The following is a 17,327-nucleotide window of genomic DNA, read 5'->3' as shown; positions in this document are numbered from 1 at the left end:
TATCATATTTGATACATCATTTTGGCCAAATGGTATGATACACTGAGACAATGGAGCTCACATTAGAAAACAACAAAACAACTCATAGATTTAATTCAGAGGCCCAAACTGATCAAAAAATATTCAGTTTGATGCACATGTTTTTTGTGCATATGCCTAGAAAGCAAGAGGAAATAGCCTGCAATGCAAACTAAGTGATATCAATTTCAGTTGTCACTCTATATGTACTAATAATGTCTAAGTAATAAAAATATATTTCAACATTTATATAGTTTTTACACACACACAGACACACAAGATTATTACAATGTTGGCATTTTATTTTCATCACAGCTGCTTATAACAAATGCTTATACACCAAATACCATACATTGGAGACTTTTTTTGTGTGACAAATTCCCTTTTTTTTTACATTGTCTACTTAACAAAACCAAAACCTTTTACAGTATATGTGCTTATGGTATAATATCCTACAGTAAAATGTATATATCCTATACTCATTAGAAAAAAATATGTTATAAGGCAATTAAACCTGCTATTACTATAGCATAGGGATAATGCAGTTTTGTTCTCTGTGGATCTGAAAAATTACAAATAAATGTCTTGTTAGACACATTGGACATTAATTACTAAGAATTATTTTTCTTATTTAAATGAATCATTTACCTTTAAAAGACACCTCAGCTAAATTATTCAGTCTTAGGACACACAGGCTCACCCTTGACAATATACCATGCCTCATTGTGCCTGTTCATAATCTTCATTGGGCTGAAACACACACACACACACACACAATAAAAAAACATAAGAATTACAGAAATTAAAGAATGTTATTGGCAGAAAGGAGGTCTCATCTACAAGCTGCGCGCACCTGTTATAGCCGACATTATAGTAGTATCCTGTCTCATATGTAGCCTGTACATTGTCCAGCGATGTCTTCAGACTCTGAGCCTGCGATCTGGCCACAGCTGACATCATCCAGCCCCCGTAGCTTTTGACATATACTTTCATATCTGGAGTGTCTGTGAAATATATCTTCAAACAAATTTAATTAACAAAGGTAAAGAAAAAAAAGACTCAGTCCAATAGAAAGCACAGAGAATATCAATGAGACTCACAGATGGATCGGTAGGTTTGGGTGGACTGGCCTGGTAGTTGGAGGGCAGGAGGAAGCTGAGAACATAGACTGATGACTGCCACATGCTCGCGCTCTCAATGACTTTAACGATCACTGGAGCAGTCATGTCAATCTTTGCACCTAGAAAATAAGGACAATAATTTGATTGAAATTCTCACAAACTTGATATTTGTATGGTACTATTACCATTTGTTGTAGTTTAAATAATATGTATATTTATAATTTTTTTATTTAAAACTACACATTTGTTTTTCAAACGTTGTTCTGGTTCCCATCTGCTGTGCTGCTGAGTGTTTTGCAATTGTAGCTCTGTGTAACTTTGTTTGTCTTTTTGAATCTCTATCGTTCTATCACTCTCTGATGTTTAAACTGCTAAAATATTACTTAATTCTCACCACTAGTGCAGAGCATTAGCATTATGTTAGTCTGTTAGCTCATCATTCACACCTACGATTACTTTTCTCTCTCTCGCTGTGTGTTAAGTCGGACTCATTCAGCAATCACAGGGAGTCATGGCTTCTTTTCCTGTTATTGTCACCTGTACTGCTTGCCACATTTTTAGCGTTGTCTGTCAGTGGCATTTGTGGAATTTTATTGGCTTGGTTAAAATCATACTTATCTGACCGCCATAAATTTTTAGCAGTGAATGAACCGGTATCATATTGATCACAAATGCAGTACAGAGTACCACAAGGCTCAATACTAGGGCCATGAATTTTCATGCTTAACATGTTACCTTTGAGAGATATCATCAGGAAACATAGTGTTAACTTCCACTGTTATGCTGATGAAGGATTTTCCCCTCCAGTTTAATCAATACTAACTACAGATATTGTCTTATTATTTATAATAACACTGTGTAGGTATGATGACTTAGCAACGACTCGCAGCGAACATTCTGCCTTAACAATGTGTTCCAAACTGCTGTCAATGACCAGATATCAACTCCGCACAAGTCAGCACAAGTACACAGATTGCATGTATTTTTGACATACCGATCATTCATTGTATAAATTAAAAAGTTTTTAAAAATAATTTAAATGGATTACTATTAATATGAATGTATATTTGCATTTTTAGCGTTAATGGTTTAAGGTTGGATGGTCACTCATTGTCCAACATAACTAAAATGGCATAAATCCCCCCCCCCCCCAAAAAAAAACCTGAATGTCTGTTTGTGAATAACAATGAATATTTGTTGTGTACTTGGATGAATACGAATTAACAATCAATAGGCCCGCCACAAAGCCAGAGGCCCCTCACAATGTAGGCAAAACCCACAAACAAACCCACCAGCCTCATTTTCTCCAGTGATGTATTTATAAAGTTTCCTGAATGCTCTTGCAGTTGCCATTTCCATGAAATAGGATTCAGCTTCTGTGGTCACCCACTTGGCAGCACCATAGTGCCGTACCTGTAGGAAAAGAGCACTTATCATTACAATGACTAGAGTTGTTGTTATGCTTAAATATAAGATTTGATTTAAAATAACCCAATAAGTTCAATAAATCATTAATTAGGCATATATACTAGGGCTATCCAAACTTTATGAACTCATTTAGGTGATTTCTAAGAAGATTCGTTTCAAAAAGTTGTGTCTTAAGGACAATCTTTAGAAAAAAGTTTTCAAAATATTATCATTTTTTTCTTCAGTTAAAAAATAAGAATAGAATTGCAGTTAAGAAGACTTTTTCTTTTCTTTTCTTTAGAATGTTTCATGAGCCTGGCCCCAGGTTAATGTGCTTGAGCTTGTCTTTTAATGCATTCAGTTTCTTTATGTACATCTCACCTCACCTCATAATCACCTCATAATCTTTTCCTGCACAAACCAAGTCGAACAGAAAACATTCCTTTGTCTCAGTGCAGTAACTGGATTCACTGGAGAACCTGAGAGATGCAAACACAAGACATGACACAAGAATGGACATATATATATATAGTCTTTGTTGTGTGGCTATTTTACTGCTGCAAGGGAAGCAAAAATGATTCTCACCCAACTCTTGCATCTACAGTCACTGTAAAGAGCAGCACAATCACTCCTGTCAGGCAAATCCTTTAAAACATTTAAAACAATTTGAAAGAATGAGGTTAGGGAACTCCAGCAGCAACTTCAAGTAATTTTTACAGCATTGTAAAAAAAAAAAAAGGTAAAAAGTTTCAGAACTTACATGTTGTAGAATGTTTTCTAGCTTGATGCTGGTCAGAGAGGAAGAATGGAGGAGTGCCTGCAAGCTGCTGTTATTTATACACGCAGTGTTATGATCTCTGTTCCCTCCTACAAGACACACCCCAACCCTATAGTCATGTAAGCACATTAAGTAAGAGAAGTTATCTCATCCGCTAGGGACACTATTTTGTTTTTTATTTATTTTTTGGTCTGACTGTCAATTACATTAAATTTATGTAAAATAAGCAAACATAACCTTTGATCACAGACTGACCACACCTAGACAGTCAGGATAAATGTCAAAATTGCTTAGAGGAATATTTTTTTTAGGTGACCACATGCAACTTTAGTAAATGGACTGAAGTTGTTGGCCCATATAAAGAGTTCAATAGATGCAAATTTATCCATTGTGCTTTTCTCTTCATATACATCCAATTTATCATGATAGTATTTTTTTTTTAAATACATAATTATTTATTTTAACGCATGGTTTGAAATGAGAAATTTGACCAGGTGATTACAGTGTACCCAGAAATGTAGTCTTGAACTCCAGTTCTGTGTTGAAGTGTCCAATTTCAGCCATAGCAGTTTAATTTGACAAATTATAACTATACTGTGTTCTCTGGCTTAAGCAAAAACCTAGAATTGTGTGATTTCCTTTATTGCTCAAGTGTAGATCTCCTAGTTGTTCGTGTTTCATTCAGGGTATATACAAAGGTTTAGTTGTTAAAGGGATTATTCTTTGTCTTCTTTTCAGTATTGGTGCTATCTGGTATCTTTTGTTTAGGCTTTTGTAATGGTTTTACAGGTGTTGGGTGTAGCAGGGTGTCTTGTTTCATGCATTGTACAGTTCATCATACATTGTGAAGTTCTCTCGCCATCTGATATGATTATTATTTGTCTGTGTAATTATGCAAAGACAGTATTAAGTAAAATTCAGATTTAATTGCAAAGACAAATGCATCTGCGCTCAAATCCATGTTTATTCCAGATCATTTTTATTTTGACACATTATTAGAAGGTTTAACACATTGTTTGTCTTTGGGCATAATTTCCTCTGCACATGTCCCTGAAGTTTTCATTTGGGAAATATTAGAGTTCGCCTTGTGTTCGCCATATGTATGTATGGACGGCTTGTTTTGTAAGGCTGACATAACAGCAAGTCTGTTTTTTTTATTTGAAGACTAGGGACCACTTTACAATATGGTCTTCTTTGTTAACATTAGTTAACTAACATTCAGTAACAATATTTTTACATCATTTACAATCCTTTGCTAATGTTAAAATGTTAATTTTAATATTTGAGATCACAGTGCGTTAAGAAATGTTAACAGATAGAACTTCTGAATTTAAACCAGTATAAATAGTGAGATTAATCTTACCTAAGATCAATAAGGCATCAAATGAACTGTTATTGTACACTGTTATTGTATTGTTATTGAACTGTTATTGTATTGTGTTACAGATGATTATTTGTGTGTGGCTTATGAATCCATTGATAAGACCATAACAATGACACACAAATAATCATTACGTGATCATGTGAGGGGGAAATATAATTTATATATGCAAAAAAATTACCAACCAACAATATAACATAATTCATAGAATAAGGAAAGGAATTACTGCCTGGATTCGTCTGTTTACATCAGCTCTGTAATAAACCTCGTATCACAGTGCTGCTGAATGCCTGGCAACTATTAAGCATTTCCAGGTTTGTTGACAGCATTATAGTTTCATATCACCTCAAATGCTCGCTCTCTCATACACACACACTCAGGGTGTGTGCTAATTGATCCTTAATTGTATCTGTATTCTGTGTTTGGTGTGTGTTGCACTGTGTTCATACAGCTTGCAGTGCATTGCATATTTCATTAGGGCTTCTTAGGCCTCAATACATTTGTTACTTTGAGTGAATTATTTGAAATTACATCAAAAATTATATAATGTTTCATTCAAAGCAAGAGCTGAAGCTGCTGCCTCAGGTGCTGCTGTCAGAATCTTCATCAGACTCTTCTTCGATGTCATCTAGAATGAGCTCGTTGATGCTCTCTATCAGACTGCCCTGACTCAGACAGGTGTTGACAGTGGATCCGCTGCTGATGTGAGCGGGGCTGGGGTAAACCACACGTGGCTTCCTGTTCTTCTGTCTGCTATGTGGGTGAACGCATTCGGTACCAGGAACATGGGGCTCTAGGTGAGACAAACATGCAGATGTTTATATTCATGCAGTTATGCTTGAAAAATGTTAAACCGACATGATATAGAATTCACAGGCCATTTTTGCTTCTGCACTGAGACACACAGAGGGCTCCAGAAATCTGAGAACATCGGTGTTTGCAGATTCAAGAGTTAAGATTTGGATTACTTGTGGATTATTGTAATGTGTTTCTCAGATGTTTGGACTCTTTTACCCTTTTTGGGTAAACTATTCCTCTAATATAATTTGTAATGAAATTGTTGTTTTAAATGAGAAAATTTCAAAACAGAAGCATTTACACTAGTGGCTTTTACACCCCATTGTATTTTTCAATTATGCTGAATGTTTACTGGGGAAAAAAAATAACGGGACTGATTATATTCATCAGAATGGTGATTTATGCCAGAATGGGACCTGAATAGGTGACACAGACAGTTGCCTAGGTCTAGGGCACAAAATGACTGGGGGGCTGCAGGGAAGTTTTTATATTTGTTATATTCTTTGGAATTTCTTTTTTTTTGGCCCTCTTGTGACCATCGTGAGTTCCTACACCTATTTATTAGGCAAAATCATTTCTGACAGTTAACATAATTTTGGTACTGATCGATCATCAAACTGATTAAAATAATGTTAGAATAAAATAAAGTTGACATCAACGAAAAATCATAAGATTTGACAACATGTCATGTTGGGCTACTTTAAACACTTTCTGCGTCATCATGACGTAATTATAATACATAGTCATAATGCATTAATTTTGCATGGCGCATGCAGGGGGCACAATGCAAAAGCGAATCAAAGAAGAGCGAAAAATATAAATATAGATATAAAAATCACAAGTTAACGACTATGTATCAGCCTGTGATGTTGGCCTGGCAACACTGACACCGTGGAATGTTTTTCCGTGAGTTAACTGCTTATTTAATATTTACTTTATTTACTTTAAAATAAATGTAAGCTTCCGTAATGTTGTTTTAATATCAGCCTACACACTGCTTGCTTTTAATTCACCAAAAAGAGGCTAAATGTCTCCTGAAAAAGACAAAGACTAGGACTATAATCTAGCATTCATGAAATGAAATAATTAAGTTTAAGTATGTCATTTTCCACTGTATGTATGCATGGCCGTAGCCAGCTATGAGGTCACCAAGGCCCGGACCTCTGTAAATTTTTCATGTTTGAAAATTAAATTTGTTCTCTGATTGACTAATTTGCTGCTAAACTCCTCATATAAATGTCTGCATGTATAATTCAGAATGTTTAGCGTCCATGGTATGAAAATGATCGCTGCGAGACGCTTCAATCAATTCAGAGTTGTGTGCAAGATCCAGCTATTGTAAGCGTTTTTTGACTTGTTCTATTCCAAAATATTTTAAATAATTTCTGTTTATTTTGTTTATTTATAGGTTTTTGTTTATATTAATAGCAACATCTGGCAACATTGCATCGCCAGCGTTACACTAAGTGCAAATATCTATAGATTATATTTATACTATGTTAAAATAACAGGGTTTATTTTGTTGCCTTTGTTGTCTGTAAGACTATTTTAGGCATTTCATATTGCTCATATTTCTCTTTGTTGTAATAAGTACTTGTCACTGTAGGCGTAGTTGTGGGAGTAGCTCATGACTGGGTTCTTCAAAGGCTATTTTGACAGATTCAATCATAACATACCTACAAGGCGCTTCAACATGTGTTATATCATAGTAAAGTTTTGAAAAATCTGCATTTTATAATTTTTTTAAGTGGGGGTGGGGGTCTGAAATCTAAAATCTTGCCTCGGGCAAATGTTAACTGCCATTATGTTACTGTGCTGACACAGTGCCTAAATGATTATTTACCATAACTTGCACAGCTTAGTTGACATCAGCTGGAAATAAAGTCAAATGCCTTTTAAGAAGCACAGCATATTTAAAGCCGAGCAAATTTAGATTTCATGTTGTTGGCTTTCAAAGAAAATTGTGTTAACAAACACATTAGAGGATCTAGACATCACATCTCGATCTTGCGGCTCAATACAAAGAATACAGTGGATTGCAGTGTTGCAGACTAAGTTAATATATTTTAACATTACCTTTATTGATTGATTTTGGTGTTCGGAAGCCTGTATATAATTAAAGCCTACTGTGACACGTTGAGATTGAGCAAGGCCTCTAGTGCTCATTGTGTCAAAAAGCATCAAATTACCCATTCGATTATAACAGTCTTCAGCAAGACAGCTGTGCTGATTTCTTCTTCTAGGCCCAGGCACCGTGCTTCTCTTCCTGGGTGGTATAATCTTTGTGGGGTAAATGGCTGAGCGACAGCCGTAACATGGGGAACGTCCATCCATTCGACCAAAGCCACTAACAGAAACACAAAACCTTAATACAATACTCCTCGTCATGCAGAAAAAAACAAAGAAAAACAATCCCATGACTGTCATTAAAAACTGAAGAACAGCAATATACAGTACAGCATACAAAAAAAAAAACCGTGAATGTCTTACTTGAAGTTCCGTAAGCAGTTTGGGCAGGTAAACTCTGCCCAACCCCACATTTTGTTGGCTGGCACAGGGTCATACTTCTTTTTGCATCGATGACAACGTGACACCTGTAACAAGCCAAGTGCTCACACAGATGAATGCTCAACATAGGGAAAGCACAGAGTGAAAGTGATTTGAGCTTGTAAGGTGTGGTCAGACGTCATACCCTTTTCCTCTGAGGCACACGTCGCCACCAGTCCCTGTCACATGACTCGCAGGCAAACTGATGAATGACAGAAGGGATTTGGTTTGCCTGAGCCTGGTCAAACATTCGTTTGTTCTCCTCTGTTAACGGCAGAACTCGTAGACGCGTCCTGAGCTCCTGCAAGCAGGTCTGTGCATGTTACTGTAGTTCACACTGCTTACAGTACACATACAGTTCTTCTGTATTAACCTTGGTACAACTGATTGCTCAAGTAAACATTGTAAAGCAACTAACCGCTATATCAGTGTCATCATTGGGCTTTTTCTTGGCCGTTACCTGAAGTGGGACAGGAGTGATTCAATAAAACTACAGTGTAACATGATGTTTTATTTATTCTGTAAACTCACACCCATATAGAGAAACTCCTTACGTGTGCTGGTTGACTGGCACCACTGGATCCAGGTGGCTGGGCAGGTTTTTCTTCCTATAAATTTTTGATGACTATCACCATTATACAACTAAAAACTGTGAAATAAACAGCAGTACCTGGTACTTTCAGAAATTATGTAACATAACAAATCATGTTTACAGGTTGTTAGCGGATGGTTGGGATGTTACCTGTTGTTTTTCATCAGCTCTGAGTTTCATAACCACGTTCTATATGAGTGCAGAAAATGTACAGTTATACAGTGACTCCAGTAATGGGCACTTAAGTATACACACACTTCATATTATTGCATTTGATAACAAATGCCTTTCTTCAAATGCTAAATCCCTGTTGTTATTTTTTTTTTACCTAGTGCAGTGTCATCCATATATATATATATATATATATATATATATGAAATGTGCCATATGTGTACCAATTATTTTTTGCTACAAATTAAACCCACAAGCTCTTTCCATAAATGCAAACAAACTGACAGAAGTCACCTGCACCATACCTTAGCTACAGGGTCATTATTCAAAGCTGACATGTCTTCCTCGTCCAGCTCTAGATATGAAAAAACACATAAATAAGATGTGCAGTCGACACAAACACACAAAAAGCACATATTAAAAATGTTATAAAGAGAAATTGCATGAATAGTAGAGTGAGTAACGGCAAATAATACACTCATGAGAGTTCGCAGGAGAAAAGGTTTGCACTTTACCCCTCTCATTGTCTTCCATCAGGGCGATACACATTGCAACCATACGATGATTGTTTTCATAGCGTCTCATGAGCACTACAGCCTTGTCAATTTCAACAAGTCCATGAAACCTCTCTCTCAGTCGCCTCACACTTTTTTCCAACTAAGTCAACAGAGAGCACAAGACATATTTACTGTTATTTATCTTTATTTGAAAGAACAACCACGTAGTATAAAACTGTGTAAGACTCGTGTGTGGCCCTTAAGATTAGTACGAAGTTGATTCCTTTAATGCAGGAACACATCAATCCGTTTTTAACTACGAGCAAAATACACTGTGACTGTTGAGGAAGTTGCTGTAGTATACTTCCTTTAATAGCGTGCCTGTCATAATGTCTCCAATAAAATATCATGTGCCATTTAACTGTATGTTTATTCGAATAACAAATACTATACCTCTACTTCTTCCTGAATTCGGCTCATCTCTCTGTCGTTCGGTGTTGTTTTAGTATCTGTAACGACAATGCTAAACCTCTTATACTGTCGCACCGTTTCCTTTAGCGCTTTCAGTATATCAGTGTGATATTACTTTCAGTTTGATCAAAAATAATATAACATTGACCACTAGAGGTCGCCACAATATCGTTCATGCGAATTTGTAGTGAGGATTCGGATTCATTGAGTTATTCGAATCTCCTGAATCGGTTCACTAAAAAGAATCAATCCGATTTGTTCAGTAATTCTTTAATCAATTGCGTGTTTCAGTATAACGTCATTGCGTCATTTTGATTCTGTATGGGGATCAGATGCATAAACTACTTAGACTACTCTTAAAAGTTAGTCATCCAATTTTTTTCTTCAAGGCTGGTCATACATTTTTTTTAAATTCAGTTACATACAATGGTATATATTGGTCTAATTTGAACCTGAAAAGTAAGACTGATTACCACTTGGTTAACTGCTTGTTAGTCAAACTAGTTATTAAGACACAGTCTAAAAGTTTAATACAAATATTAAACCTATTTATAAATAATCAATTCAGGACATACTTTTTAAATATATATTATTATATATTTTTATAATTATATAGGCCTAATAATAATAACAGTTACTACTTTTACTATTATTATTATTATTATTATTATTATTATTATACAGTCAATGACTTCAAATCCCAGGGTTCTCTGAACGCAAACGCAACATGTTTTGTTTTCACAGTGTCGCTCTCGTGCAGAACTCACGCGCTCCGGCTGAAAGGAGTTTATGGATGATAAGATCGAGGTCTGTCAACAGAACACAGGTCTGTACACGCTGCAGAACGGACGATTTTGTTGCTTTCAGTAAGAGCATGTACCAGAACGCTTGAAAGAGGTTTAGTCTTATGCTAAAAATTATATGCATTTGTATCTTATGTTTTGTTTTTCATGCAGTGAGTTAACTGTTGTTCCTGTCAATTTGAATGCTTAATATTAAAACGTGAAGACCTTTATGTAACATAACACATGTCGTCGGGTTTTAGATGTGAAATTTAACACAGATTTAGTGCATTGCAACTGACCAGTTAAGAGTGCACGAGGCGCGCTCCCGTGCTGAGCAAATCTGATTAAGATTTAATCCGTAGTCCAGAAACCTTTCAGCGTTCTCTCTACATTTATTTGTCCCGTTAAATATTCACCTAAAATATACACCTGTTAAACTTTGAATTAAACGATCTTCTTACTGTGTAATTACTGACTTGCATATTGAAGAGCTTGCAAAATGTAGCCTACTTGGCATTGTTGCTATTATTAATCACATTTACCTAGGCTATGTGGTGTAATATATTTCTATTAGTGTAAAACTGATGATTTTATTGTAGTTTCAGATTAAAAATTATCATTGAATGAAAGTTATGGGGACGCGCAAAGTTTTGGTGACAGGATGCTCCTCTGGAATTGGTTTGGCGGTGGCTGTCCGTCTTGCAAAAGATGAATTAAAGCGCTTCAAGGGTAAGAAGATACGGCCTCTTATAATCTTAAATATAAGGTTCCTTCAAAAATTAATAACTAACACAGTAACTAATGCATAATGAAAAGGACTAGTAATGCAATATTAACATTGCAGTAACTATTATTAATTAACATGAGACTGGGATTCATGCATTAGTAATATGTGGTAGTCTTTTATTAGCAAATCAGTAACCAATTTGTTTTCATGCCTCCCAGAGGCTACATACAGTTCTATAATAAATGTGAAACTAATCAGTAATTATAACACATGACAGATTATTTAGATTTTTATTTAGATTTTGTCATCTACTTTAAAATTTAACCATTTACAGAATCTATAGATAATAATATGTAAATAATTAGTACATTTTATCAGTATTCTTACAGAACTGACTGCGGACAGTTTTAATGAAATTAATATTTAATTGCAGTTTTTTTGCACTTTACAATTTTCTGGAATCCTTCTGAAATTAAGACTATATCATGGAGACTACTGGAACATTTGATCAGCCATACACCAAATACTTTAGAAAAATTGTTTATTTAATATACCTCACTGAAAGTTATGGTTTCTATGTATATCTTTTTTGCTTTAGATATCTCCTAATTTGAATTTGAATTGCCATGTGTATAAAATGTGCTATATAAAATAACTTGCCTTGCCTAATCTTTATGAATGGTTAGAAGAAATGAGATTGGGTTTTCATTAATACCTATTGTAAGAATGATGGTAGTAATGATTCCGGTGTTACCAAATCCGAAGGATAAACTAGCCAAAATCTTTCAAAAACACCTCAAAAGCTTACAGTGATTTCAGTCATCACAAGGGAGTCATATTTTCACTAGTTGATTTACCGGTAACATGATTTTTTCAAATTATGCATTCTACATTATTTTAATTAATTATCAAACTGTATGGAATTTCTTAGTAGGTAGAGGTATGAAAAAAAATTCTAGTTACATATTAGTTAACAGTGAACTAATGCATTCAACTGAGTGCTGTTACTTATTCTTAAATCAACATTTTGTTGTTATAGTTAATATAGTAGCTACTAGAATGTTAATGCTGTATTACTTATTTGTTTCTGTGTAGTTATCCATTAGAGATGCAACAATATTCTAAGGTCTTACAGAATGTACATTAGCTTATAAACAGGTAAGCGTAGTATAATGTTTTTAGTGTTATTTTAAGTTTAACTGTTGATTGTGCTTGAGTTAGTAGTGGCCACTATGAGGGACCTGGATAGGAGAGAAGCTCTGGAGAAAGCAGCTGGAGAAAGCCTCAACAGATCCCTGGAGATCCGACAGCTGGATGCCACCTGTGAGGACTCCATCAGAGAGTGTGTCGACAGCTTGTCAGATCGACGAGTGGATGTGTTAGGTGACACTGAGAGTTTCCTTTCCAACACATATTTCCTTCATTCGCTCATCTTAGTTGCTGAGCACTGCAGCTTCACAGCGACACAACCAAAAGTTGTGTCTTTTGACTTGACTAAAAGCTTTTCAACACAAACAGTTATCTGCTTATTTTTTTAGGTTTTTATTCCACATTTGTGTTACCACACAGAGTTCATCAGAGAAACTTGATGCTCAAATTGGCATCACTTGTATCAGCAATATGTTAAATAACTGTTTTTTGGTAGTAGATTTGCCACTGACTTTAATGTCTCTAAAATAAAAATAAAATTACAATATCGCTCTATTTTCACATGTGTAACCTTCTCACTGCTAATGGTGGCAGGGGTACCAACCTATGTTTTAAAAGGATAGTTCATCCAAAATGGAAAATTCGGATATTGTTTACTCTTCCTCATGTTGTTACAAATCTGTATGATTTCTTATTCATTTGCAAAACTCAAAAGATATTTTGAAGAATGTTGGTAATAATACAGTTTTGATTTCCATTAACATCCACCGAATGGAAAAAAAGCATACAATTTTCAAAACATCTCTTTTATTTTCCACCGAAAAAAAGAAAATCATATATATTGATGACAGAATTTAGTTTTTGCCTGAACTGTCCCTTTAGACTGTACTCTCCAAAATGCTACAGAATGTTTACCCACATCCGGTTTGATTTAGACCAGGGGTGCCCTGGAGGCCCACTGTCCTGCACAGTTGAACTCTAACCCCTATTAAACACACCTGAACCATCTAATCAAGCTCTTATTTGGCATAACTAGTAACTTCCTGGCAGGTGTGCTAAGGGAAGTTGGTGCTAAACTCTGCAGGACAGCAGCCCTCCAGGACCAATTTTGGGACCCCCTGATATAGACTCTCCCACACTGTTTTGTAGTGAATAATGCCGGTGTGGGTATGATTGGTCCTTTGGAGTGTCAGAGTGTAAGTGATATGCAGGATCTCTTCAACACTAACTTCTTTGGCCTGGTGAGACTGGTGAAGGAACTGCTGCCTGACATGAAGCAGCGTCAGAGTGGACACATCGTAGTGATGAGCAGCGTCATGGGCATCCAGGGTAGTACCACAAAGCTCATTTATTTAAGCTGTACACATTTAATTGAAAGAATCATACAATTACTGTTCAGAAAATTTGTTTTTAGAGTACTCTCGTTTTTCTTTCCCAGGACTACTTTTCAATGATGTATATGCTGCCTCTAAGTTTGCTGTAGAGGGGTTTTGTGAGAGTCTTGCTGTGCAAGCTATGAAGTTTAATGTCAAGTGAGTACACAATAAAACTAATTCTCTAGCAAATTGATAAAAAGGGCTAGGTTAACTTAAATATGCTCAGAGGTCAAATTCACTTTTAATCAGCTGGTCCTAAAGTGATTTTTAGTGGATGTTCCGTTCTAGTCTAAAATCTGAAGTGAATTTTTTTTTAAAACTGTACTTGCAGGTTAAATGATATGAATAAAATAAAAGGCCACTTAAGTGTAATTAAAAAGAATACACTTTCATGACTGTTTCTTTACACACTTTTGTACACTTACAATTTGCACTTTTTTATAATGTCAAACAAATAAAAGTATTACTTTTCACATGTAAAGTACTTATTAGAGATATAACTAAAGGTATTATTTGAGATTACATGTAAAGTTAATATTTTTAATTGTATAAAAATTGCTATATCATGCATTTTAGTGTCCTAAAATTATTGAATTACATTCAGTTCACATTAATGAATATTCTCTAAAAGAATATAAGACTCTATTTAAAAGTATGCTACAGTGTATTTCTTTTTCACAAGGGTAAATATGTGGCAACTATTAACCTGCAACAACCACAAAGTGTCTAAATACCTTTGTCTTTTTTTTTTACTATTAACTATGTACAATATGTTAACAATGCATAAACATTCATGCATTGTAAGTATTGATTTTATATAAATCCCACAGGATGACGTTAGTGGAGCCAGGCCCAGTTGTAACAGAGTTTGAGAAGAAAGTGTATGAAGAGGCAGAGAAGATGGATCTGTCAGAGACTGATGAGGAAACGGCTCGCATCTTCCGTCAGATCTACCTGCCATATTCACGTAAAATTTTTAACTCCATCGGTCAGACACCTGAGGACGTTGCAGAGGTGAGTGTGTGGATGGGCTGTTTCGTTTCATTAAGGCTCCCTGTTCAACTCAGTAACAGAAAAATGTCTCTTATTTCTTAAAGCAAACTCTCCAGCTGATTGGCTCCAAGAACCCTCCATTTCGTCATCAGACCAATCGTTTGTACATGCCACTGACTGCCATGAAGCATGCTGACCCTACAGGGCAACTACCAATAGATGCATTCTATAAAATGATCTTCCAGCATGACCGTATGTTCAATGCTACTCTGAGTATTCTACGCATACTTCACAGGAGAATGGGTCAAGGTACTGCCTAAAAAGCTCTCAGAGGATTTTGATGGAGAAAACCAATTCAGAAACATCCCAGGGACCGTTTCATGGTCTAAAAATGGGTCCCTGCTCAATGCAAATAATAACAAGCAACAAACCACATTTAGTATAGCAACAGTTTTGCTATTGTGGTCGGTACTTGATGTCGAATATAAAGTCTGGATCCTGACTTTAACCTTATGACAGTAATCATGATCAAAAACATAATGTTTAGTTGCAAATTGCAGTGTGTAAAAGCTCTAGTGCCATTTTCATGGTGCCATGGTTTTTAACAGTCAAGGGGCTGTATGTAAAGTAGAAATTCAGAAAAACTTCCACTGGTGGCCGCTAAGTGAACTGCAACCCGAAACTTCGTTAAATTCAGTGCCCCGATATAGTCGTGGCAAAGTTCTTTTTGTTTTTATCCAGTACAAAGGTAGTCTCCCATAGCCAGACCTTCAGACTGACGGTTGAAGGTCTGGAATCCATGGTTTAACCGACATGTCAAACAACCAATCACAGTTAGTTTTGTTCAGCTTCACGTTCCGGGGCGTGGAAATGATCGGTATGTAAAACACTCGGACGTATTTGAAAGATTCTATGCCGTGAACTTTAAATATTTCGCAGTCTTTTAAAACTTCAGTGTTTAGATGATCCTAATAAGCGCTCGTCATCACAGTTGTAAACACTACGACTTTCTTCATTCGTGAGGGGGTTTGACGCCAGGGAATATTTGTTTCCAGACAGAATGTTAAAGAATGCGACACACACGTCTCCCAAAATCCTGTATAATTCAACCAGTCCGATGATGACTCCAACACTTCAGAATTGTTTCCAGTTTTGTGTCCCATATCCATCAGACGTTTAGCCAACAGTCCATGGGCATGAAGTCTGAGGCTGAGACTAGTACAAAGGCAGCTGCCAGCACAAACATGTCACCGGAAGTGCCACTGTGCCACTGCCACCATTAGCGCTTGCACATTCCTTGCAGAAATAAACACACAATAAATATGACAGCAGTGAGAAAGCAGCAGTTAAGAAAGCATCTGATCATAGTGATGTGGATATGTTTGCAGCAGTTCTGCATTAACGACAGGAGAGGTAATTAAAATTACACTGTTATGTTGTTTGATACAGATGTGTATTTAGATCTGGCTATTTGAGACTATTTTGAATCTTAATTTTCCTTTTCTTTGTGCGACACATTCATGTTACAGACAGTACAGTATAGTATATTAAACATTATGTAAGCATTTGTTTCTTGTGTTATAAAACGGAAGGGAGGCTTTCTGGATCGTGTGTAACCTCCCAAAAAACGTCTTTCACATAAAAATCAGTCTATAGGCTTTCAAAAGCCTGATTCGGCCAGTCATGTGACAGGCCACGTGAGCAACTCATTCCTGGGTTCATAGGGTCACTAAACTCTTCACTGTGAATAAATCGCCATCCGAATCCTTGTCTTATTACTAAACTGCCATCCTAGGATATCAGGGAAAGTCTTTTGTTTTTTATGTTTCGCCACAGGTTGTTTAGACATTGGCAAAAAAAATTTATTAACACATAAAAATTCTTAGCCCTTTAAAATAAAATATTAAAAACGTTAAGTTGTAGTCTGCAAGGCTTCTTACGTGTGGGAAAATTATGTTTGGTTTTAAAAAAAAAAAAACATTCCAATGATTCAGTAAATCAATACTGTTGGAGCTCCATTGGTAAATTGGTACTTTAGTTGCTTAGCAATGTACAAATAAATTGCAAATAACAAACCTCGTTTTTTTGTTTGTTTTTGCTTTAATTAATTTCAGTTATTGAGTGGGTTAGTGACATTATGTGGTTGCCTTGCAACAACATAAATAAGTTACAGGCTTGAAATTTCCCACATGTGCAAAAACAAACAACTCTTGTATTCATGACTTTAGATGGAGAAGCTGCAATATCACTGAATTCCGATAGATGTAGATAGAAAGACGTTTTCAAATTCTTTACGTGAAAGCCTCTCCACCACGAATGACTGTTGGCATTTAATCATTAACATTGAGTACCCAAGTGAGTTAATTTCATTATGAGCATCATTAAATAGATGCTTTGCATTGACATTTGACAAAAAGTGATTAGTGAGTACTAGAGTTTCCCAGTTTGTGTGATCTAAAACAAAACACTTGATTCAGAATGCAAGGAAATATAAAAGAGGTGAGACAAAGAATAAG

The 17,327-nt window shown here is 35.8% G+C and overlaps 3 protein-coding genes across 3 annotated transcripts; 1 reads left to right on the top strand and 2 right to left on the bottom strand.

Annotated features, from left to right (window-relative positions):
* Nucleotides 1–299: 299 nt before the first annotated feature.
* Nucleotides 300–3,440, bottom strand: LOC127943087 (heme-binding protein 2). Its single transcript, XM_052539242.1, has 8 exons — nt 3,307–3,440; nt 3,132–3,191; nt 2,944–3,025; nt 2,432–2,552; nt 1,119–1,258; nt 872–1,035; nt 667–768; nt 300–580 (listed from the first exon to the last, which is right to left on the bottom strand). Coding segments are annotated over exons 1-7 (648 nt in total). The 5' UTR covers nt 3,309–3,440; the 3' UTR covers nt 300–580; nt 667–689.
* An 830-nt stretch (nt 3,441–4,270) lies between these two features.
* shfl (shiftless antiviral inhibitor of ribosomal frameshifting) lies at nt 4,271–9,908 on the bottom strand. The gene is made up of 10 exons (XM_052551884.1): nt 9,764–9,908; nt 9,329–9,470; nt 9,119–9,168; nt 8,793–8,831; nt 8,605–8,658; nt 8,469–8,510; nt 8,196–8,351; nt 7,994–8,097; nt 7,693–7,850; nt 4,271–5,498 (listed from the first exon to the last, which is right to left on the bottom strand). Exons 1-10 carry the CDS (start codon nt 9,788–9,790, stop codon nt 5,287–5,289), a joined length of 984 nt encoding a protein of 327 aa, XP_052407844.1. The 5' UTR covers nt 9,791–9,908; the 3' UTR covers nt 4,271–5,286.
* A 588-nt stretch (nt 9,909–10,496) lies between these two features.
* Nucleotides 10,497–16,882, top strand: LOC127952953 (retinol dehydrogenase 8-like). The gene is made up of 7 exons (XM_052551883.1): nt 10,497–10,607; nt 11,166–11,295; nt 12,515–12,676; nt 13,592–13,771; nt 13,881–13,974; nt 14,649–14,832; nt 14,916–16,882. The coding sequence occupies exons 2-7, from the start codon at nt 11,190–11,192 to the stop codon at nt 15,129–15,131; spliced, it is 942 nt and encodes a 313-aa protein (XP_052407843.1). The 5' UTR covers nt 10,497–10,607; nt 11,166–11,189; the 3' UTR covers nt 15,132–16,882.
* Nucleotides 16,883–17,327: the final 445 nt, after the last annotated feature.

The sequence above is a fragment of the Carassius gibelio genome, chromosome A3 (assembly GCF_023724105.1).
Source record: "Carassius gibelio isolate Cgi1373 ecotype wild population from Czech Republic chromosome A3, carGib1.2-hapl.c, whole genome shotgun sequence".
Classification (NCBI taxonomy): domain Eukaryota; kingdom Metazoa; phylum Chordata; class Actinopteri; order Cypriniformes; family Cyprinidae; genus Carassius; species Carassius gibelio.
Note: the sequence above shows the minus strand (reverse complement) of the source record. Positions and strands in the feature narration are given on the sequence as shown.